The sequence below is a fragment of the Entelurus aequoreus genome, linkage group LG10 (genome assembly GCF_033978785.1).
Source record: "Entelurus aequoreus isolate RoL-2023_Sb linkage group LG10, RoL_Eaeq_v1.1, whole genome shotgun sequence".
Taxonomy (NCBI): Eukaryota; Metazoa; Chordata; class Actinopteri; order Syngnathiformes; family Syngnathidae; genus Entelurus; species Entelurus aequoreus.
The window spans coordinates 48,028,904-48,037,534 of record NC_084740.1 but is presented as its reverse complement, the minus strand read 5'-3'; the positions used below and the strand labels follow the sequence as shown (position 1 = coordinate 48,037,534).

The window sequence follows — 8,631 nt, the reverse complement described above, 5'->3', positions numbered from 1 at the left end:
TCATGGGGAGACAAAAGAATTGTCAATGGATCTGCGAGCAATATATATATATATATATATATATATATATATATATATATATATATATATATATATATATATATATATATATATATAATATATATATATATATATATACATATATATATATATATATATATATATATATATATATATATATATATATATATATATATATATATACACAGACCGACCCCAGCCAAATTGTTTTAACCCGATGCGGCCCACGAGTCAAACATTTTGGTGACCCCTGAGTTAAGACAAATACGATTTTTCCGTCCATGCATGATCTTGACTGTAAAAAGCCAGATCTAAAAAAAGATATCACGCATCTCGAAAATCCCTGCCAAAGCCTCAAAGACAACGTCTGACAGTGCAGCACAGAGCATCAAACGCGAGCACCTACTATTTACTTTTCATGGCCAAGCTGACATTTTAGTGCGAGCAAGCGTGGCTGACATAAAGCCAAAAACAGAGAACATCCCTTTTACTCCCAAAGCAAGAATGTAAACTCACTAAATTCCTGCCAAAATTACATGGAAAACTCTCCACTGTCAAGGACTGCTGTGTATAATTCATGACTTTAACACAATAAAGTGTCCGGTCTTTGCACATATAATTGATTATACATATATACAAACACAAGAGTGTGTCTTAACGTGCACTTGACCATGAGGGACACTTGACTTTGACCATCTCTTATGTAGTGAATAATGGAGTGGTGTTGGGAAAAAAGCCAAATTCATTTGTTTGGACATGTGATATGTTGTGAATAAAACATCAACTCTAATTGCTGTACATAGTCTTAATATTCAGAAAATAACCTTTAACAGTGCAAACAATAACGTGATGCATTTATATTTTTTAACCACATTCTCTGTATTTAAAAGTGCACTTTAACATCACCTTGCGGCTCAACAGTCATAACTGACCCCGAAAGGGACAAGCGGTAGAAAATGGATGGATGGCCCAGCATTACTCCTATCCCCAACTCTTTGCGCCATACCTTTGCAAAGCATGCGCTTCATTCACTAACGGTGTTACAAAAAAGATCAATTAAATACCGTATTTTTCGGACTATAAGTCGCAGTTTTTTTCATAGTTTGGCCGGGGGTGCGACTTATACTCAGGAGCGACTTATGTGTGAAATTATTAACACATTAGCGTAAAATATCAAATAATATTATTTAGCTCATTCACGTAAGAGACTAGACGTATACGATTTCATGGGATTTAGCGATTAGGAGTGACAGATTGTTTGGTAAACGTATAGCATGTTCTATATGTTATAGTTATTTGAATGACTCTTACCATAATATGTTACGTTAACATAGCAGGCACGTTCTCAGTTGGTTATTTATGCCTCATATAACGTACACTTATTCAGCCTGTTGTTCACTATTCTTTATTTATTTTAAATTGCCTTTCAAATGTCTATTCTTGGTGTTGGCTTTTATCAAATACTTTTCCCCAAAAAATGCGACTTACACTCCAGTGTGACTTATATATGGTTTTTTCCTTCTTTATTATGCATTTTCGGCCAGTGCAACTTATACTCCGGAGCGACTTATAGTCCGAAAAATACGGTAATACATAATGTTGGATGTAGAGAACATAAAAACCCTTTATTTATTGAATAACAATTATTGAAATTCAACAATTTGGTGCATTTGCAAACAGCTAAAATGATGTACAAAGCAAACTATAACCTGCTACCCAAGAATGTACAACAATTCTTCCCAACAAAAGAGGAGAAATATAACCTTAGAGCAGTGGTTCTTAACCTGGGTTCGATGGAACCCTAGGGGTTCGGTGAGTCGGCCTCAGGGGTTCGGAGGAGCCTCCGCCACGGAGGTCAACTTAATCTTACCTGCATGCTACTCCTGCTTGTTTCCTGCGTTGGAGGGGAACGCGACAATCGCAGCCATGCGCCGAAGACGTAACATTGTACCCCTTTCAGATATCGCATTTAGTTCCCACTAAAACATTCACATGTTGCACAATGAGATGTAAACATGGGATCATGTGAACATTTTCTGCAACTTTCTGTTTGTAAAATATGTCTTTATTAGTATTTATTTAATATAATACCATCATTTCATGATTAAAATGTATAAATTAAGATTAAATTAAGAAAAAAACATTTTATTTTTCACTAAAGAAGGGTTCGGTGAATGCGCATATGAAACTGGTGGGGTTCGGTACCTCCAACAAGGCTAAGAACCACTACCTTAGAGGAACATCTCATTTAAAACATTTGTATTCACGTACAACACTTAAAACCTTTAGTATATCTGTATGTGGAATTAAATTATGGAATGGATTAACCAAATAAATCCAACAAATATGATTCAGTTTAGAGACTGTTCAAACTACAAGTGCTCACAAAGTACACTGAACAAAATTTATGATGAACATCTTGAACCCTTTCTTTTGTCTTTTGAGATAAAGATTATTTATGTATTTAATACTTGTTTACTTACTATGGTATATTATTTATTCATTATTTATGTATTCACTGTTCTGTTACAGAGAACAAAGAAATGGGATACAATTGCTATGATATAAAAAGGAGTAGGATTAAATAAGCTCTGCTTCTTCCTACTCCTTTTCGGACGTGCTGTACTGAAACAACTGGAAATATGTGATGCATTACATTGTATCGTATGCATGTTCCAAATAAACTGAAACTGGACTGAAAACACACAATTTATCTTCTTAACTCAGTAGTTCTTAACCTGGGTTCGATCGAACCCAAGGGGTTCGGTGATTCGGCTTGAGGGGTTCGGCGGAGGTCAAAACACACCCGACTCATCGTGTAAATAAAAACTTCTCCCTATCGGCGTATTACGGATACGGCAACAGCAGAAGTCAGACTGATTTGCAGGTGTGTAATTTGTTGTGAGTTTATGCACTATGTTGGTTTTGTTGTTTGAACAAGGTGATGTTCATGCACGCTTCATTTTGTGCACCAGTAAAAAAACATGGTAACACTTTAGTATGGGGAACATATTTACCATGAATTAGTTGCTTATTAACATGCAAATTAGTAACATATTGGCTCTTAACTAGTCTTTATTAAGCACTTATTAATGCCTTATTCGGCATAGCTTTATTATAACCCTAACCCTCTAACCCTGGCCCTAACCCTCTAACCCTAACCCTAACCAAATAACTCTAAATTAAGTCTTTGTTACTTAGAATATGTTCCCCTAGTGTCCAAAAAACTCTAAATTAAGTCTTTGTTACTTAGAATATGTTCCCCACACTAAAGTGTTGCCAAAAACATATAATAACTTTGTCTTGAATTTGAAAAAAAAGGAGGGTTCGGTGAATGCGCATATGAAACTGGTGGGGTTCGGTACCTCCAACGAGGTTAAGAACCACTGCTTTAGTATATCAGTATGTGGAATTAAATTATGGAATGGATTAACCAAATAAATCAAACAAAATACCAATATGATTCACTTTAATACAGTGGTTCTCAACCTTTTTTCAGTGATGTACCCCCTGTGAATTTTTTTTAAATTCAAGTACCCCCTAATCAGAGCAAAGCATTTTTGGTTGAAAAAAAGAGATACAGAAGTAAAATACAGCACTATGTCATCAGTTTGTGATTTATTAAATTGTATATCAGTGCAAAATATTGCTCATTTGTAGTGGTCTTTCTTGAACTATTTGGAAAAAAAGATATAAAAATAACAAAAAACTTGTTAACTTAATTCTGAACATTTCTTCACAAAAAAAGAAAACTTTAACATCAATATTTATGGAACATGTCCACAAAAAAATCTAGCTGTCAACACTGAATATTGCATTGTTGCATTGTACTGAATGGAATAGCCTACTTGGTTTGATGTTCAGTTTATGAACTTACGTTCATGTTTTGTTGAAGTATTATTCAATAAATATATTTATAAAGGATTTTTGAATTGTTGCTATTTTTAGAATATTTAAAAAAAATCTCACATACCCCTTGGCATACCTTCAAGTACCCCCAGGGGTACGCGTACCCCCATTTGAGAACCACTGCTTTAAGAGACTGTTCAAACTACAAGTGTTCACAAAGTACACAGAACAAAAGTTATGATGAACATCTTGAACCCTTTTTTTGTCTTGAGATAAAGATTATTTATGTATTTGATATTTGTTTACTTACTATGGTATATTCTTTATTTGTTATTTATTTATTCACTTTTCTGTTACGGAGAACAAAGAAATGGGATAAAATTGCTATGATATGAAAAGGGGTCGGATTAAATAAGCTCTGCTTCTTCCTACTCCTTTTTCGGACGTGCTGTAATGAAACAACTGGAAATATGTGATAAAATCACATTGTTTCGTATCGTATGCATGTTCCCAATAAACTGAAACTGGACTGAAAACACACCATTTATCTTCTTAACTTTAATTCCTACAATTTCCAACACTCCAAGCTCACCCTCCTCCATCTCGTTTGACCCCCTAAGACAGTGGTTCTTAACCTGGGTTGGATCGAACCCTAGGGGTTCGGTGAGTCGGGCTCAGGGGTTCGGCGGAGGTCAAGACACACCCGACTCATCGTGTAAATACAAACTTCTCCCTATCGGCGTATTACGGATACGGCAACAGCAGAAGTCACACTGATTTGCAGGTGTGTAATTTGTTGTGAGTTTATGCAATTATTAATGCCTTATTCGGCATGACCTTATTATAACCCTAACCCTTTAACCCTGGCCCTAACCCGAACCCTAACCAAATAACTCTAAATTAAGTCTTTGATACTTAGAATATGTTCCCCTAGTGTCCAAATAACTCTAAATTAAGTCTTTGTTACTTAGAATATGTTCCCCTAGTGTGCAAATAACTCTAAATTAAGTCTTTATTACTTAGAATATGTTCCCCTAGTGTCCAAATAACTCTAAATTAAGTCTTTATTACTTAGAATATGCTCCCCTAGTGTCCAAATAACTCTAAATTAAGTCTTTGTTACTTAGAATATGTTCCCCTAGTGTCCAAATAACTCTAAATTAAGTCTTTGTTACTTAGAATATGTTCCCCTAGTGTCCAAATAACTCTAAATTAAGTCGTTGTTACTTAGAATATGTTCCCCTAGTGTCCAAATAACTCTAAATTAAGTCTTTGATACTTAGAATATGTTCCCCTAGTGTCCAAATAACTCTAAATTAAGTCTTTATTACTTAGAATATGTTCCCCTAGTGTCCAAATAACTCTAAATTAAGTCTTTGTTACTTAGAATATGTTCCCCTAGTGTCCAAATAACTCTAAATTAAGTCTTTGTTACTTAGAATATGTTCCCCTAGTGTCCAAATAACTCTAAATTAAGTCGTTGTTACTTAGAATATGTTCCCCTAGTGTCCAAATAACTCTAAATTAAGTCTTTGATACTTAGAATATGTTCCCCTAGTGTCCAAATAACTCTAAATTAAGTATGTGTTACTTATAATATGTTCCCCATACTAAAGTGTTACCAAAAACATATAATAACTTTGTCTTGAATTTGGAAAAAAAAGGAGGGTTCGGTGAATGCGCATATGAAACTGGTGGGGTTCGGTACCTCCAACAAGGTTAAGAACCACTGCCTTATTATAACCCTAACCCTCTAACCCTGGCTCTAACCCTCTAACCCTGGCCCTAACCCTCTAACCCTAACCCTAACCAAATAACTCTAAATTAAGTCTTTGTCACTTAGAATATGTTCCCCTAGTGTGAAAATAACTCTAAATTAAGTCTTTATTACTTAGAATATGTTCCCCTAGTGTGCAAATAACTCTAAATTAAGTATTTGTTACTTAGAATATGTTCCCCATACTAAAGTGTTACCAAAAACATATAACTTTGTCTTGAATTTGAAAAAAAACATTTTATTTTTCACTAAAGAAGGGTTGGGGGAATGCGCATATGAAACTGGTGGGGTTCGGTACCTCCAACAAGGTTAAGAACCACTGCCTTATTATAACCCTAACCCTCTAACCCTGGCCCTAACCCTCTAACCCTAACCCTAACCCTAACCCTAACCCTAACCAAATAACTCTAAATTAAGTCTTTGTCACTTAGAATATGTTCCCCTAGTGTGAAAATAACTCTAAATTAAGTCTTTATTACTTAGAATATGTTCCCCCAGTGTGCAAATAACTCTAAATTAAGTATTTGTTACTTAGAATATGTTCCCCATACTAAAGTGTTACCAAAAACATATAACTTTGTCCTGAATTTGAAAAAAAACATTTTATTTTTCACTAAAGAAGGGTTGGGGGAATGCGCATATGAAACTGGTGGGGTTTGGTACCTCCAACAAGGTTAAAAACCACTGTCTTAACTTGAATTCCTACAATTTCCAACCCTCCAAGCTCACCCTCCTCCATCTCTTCCCCCCCCCCCCCTAGGAGTTTAACTTGATCTGTTAGCCATCACCAGCACTTTTGCTGCTGCTGCACCCTTGAACCCTCCAGCATGCTTGCATTTTTGCTTTTCAAAATAAAAAAGTCAAGGGAGAAACAAACAAGTCAAACACACATTGAAGTTTAGCAGCAAATCTACTTCATTTGTAAGAACAAGAGGTGTATTAATTTTATTTTATTTTTTTTGCATACAAATTCCACTTTAAACCCAATTATTTAACGAGTGAGAGGGCTTACCTTCAAAAAATCTCTGTAAAGCTTCAGTTTCATCTACCACGTCCATCCTAGCGGGTCCCACATAAAAAATCCATTAAAAGTCTCCTAACGGTCCGAACAGCAGCAATTCGGATCTAGGAAACTTTCACAGATGCATCGCAAGTGTTGAAATTGTAGTTTTTTAAATCTGGTCCTTCGTCTTTCGCTTGATCTGCTGCGCCAATTTGACGCACCCAAAACGCGCAGGTTGTTATTATTATAAAAACAAACAAAGAAACAGTCCACATGTGCCGCATAAATTAATCTCACTTCAGTTGCCGCTCGCCATTTTTCGCCCACGACGACATAAATAGCGACTATTTGGAGGGGAGACCCTGTCAGCTAGATCGTGTGCGCAAACGCTGCGTAAAACGTCAGTGAAGTTGGCTTCCCCTCCTCCTGTCTCTCCCACTCGGAGAGGATGCGTGCGCAGAGGTCAGAGGAGGGCAGCTGAGGCAGGTGAGGGATGGGCTGCAAATAGACCCGCACAAGAATGGAAAAAAAAATACAAAAATGTTTGTTTAGTCTTCTTATCCACCATTCATGTGCAACTCATAGTGGAATAATATCACGCATGCGTACACTGCAAAAAGTTAGTGTTCAAAAACAAGAAAAAATAAAATAAAAATGAGGTGTGTTTTATTTGAACTAAGCAAAATTATCTGCCAATAGAACAAGAACATTTGGCTTGTCAAGACTTTCTAAAACAAGTAAAATGAGCTAACTTCAATGAACCCCAAAACACCTTAAAATAAGTATATTCTCACTAATAACAAGTGCACTTTTCTTGGTAGAAAAAACAAATATGAGACCTTACTAAAAACTAATTTATTGTTCTTAATGGAAAGGCAACAAGGCAACCGCTTGTTACTCTCGGGGTCTCCTAGCCGCTCAGGCAAATCATATAGTCTAAAAATGCATTTTTCCATGGATAACATGACATCATCGCGCCAAGTGCGTGCTCTTTCAGTCAATTAGTGCGCATTAATATATATATTTGTGCATGAACTCTTTCTGTTCAAAATAGTTTGAAATGTCACATGTTAAATATTAACTGTCAGTTTACTGTACTGTGCCAACTGTACTACTATATGAGTACATGTTTTCTATTGTTTCAGTGAAAATAAAACAGCAAAAGTCCATTTGGCTGTCACATGTTTTAATTATGAGACACAATTGTGTCAAAGTCATGATTTTTTTATTTCATGCTTGAAATAAGACATGTTTACTTTGAAAAAGTAGTTTTATACTTGTGAGTGTTGATGACACAGCTTTGCAACAGTTGATATTCTAGTTTCAAGCATGTTTTACTTAGATTTCAGTTTTTGCACTGCAAAAACTGAAATCTAAGTAAGATGAAATATCTCAAATAAGGGTGATATTTGCTTATTTTCTGTCTGATAAGATAATTCTTTCCACTAAGCAGATTTTATGTTAGAGTGTTTTATTCTTTTAAGTGTTTTGGTCCTAAATGATCTCAGTAAGATATTACAGCTTGTTGCAGAGATTTGATGACCTATATTGAGTAAAACATGCTTGAAACTAGAATATCAACTGTTGCAAAGCTGTGTCATCAACACTCACAAGTATAAAACTACATTTTAAAAGTAATTTCTTACTTCAAGCATGAAAAAAAAAATCATGATTTTGACACAATTGTGTCTCATAATCTTTGCTGTTTTATTTTCAATGAAACAATAGAAAACACATACTCATATAGTAGTACAGTTGGCACAGTACAGTAAACTGACAGTTAATATTTAAACATTTAACATGTGACATTTCTAACAATTTTAAACAGAAATAGTTCATGCACATTCAGATAAATTCTTCAAAATTACAATTAAAAAAAACATTTGGCTGGGGCCCGGGCTGTATATATGCGCACTAATTGACTGAAAGAGCACACACTTGGCGCGATGATGTCATGTTATCGATGGAAAAATGCATTTTT

The 8,631-nt window shown here is 35.2% G+C and overlaps 1 protein-coding gene across 2 annotated transcripts in view; it reads right to left on the bottom strand.

The window, feature by feature from the left end:
- myrf (myelin regulatory factor) overlaps positions 1–7,020 on the bottom strand; it is a 126,016-nt gene extending 118,996 nt beyond the window's left edge. For both annotated transcript variants that reach the window (XM_062061005.1, XM_062061004.1), the window contains exon 1: positions 6,660–7,020. In XM_062061005.1, the coding sequence (XP_061916989.1) occupies positions 6,660–6,705 (46 nt within the window). In that variant the 5' untranslated portion in view covers positions 6,706–7,020. The remainder of the gene's footprint in view (positions 1–6,659) is intronic.
- Positions 7,021–8,631: the final 1,611 nt, after the last annotated feature.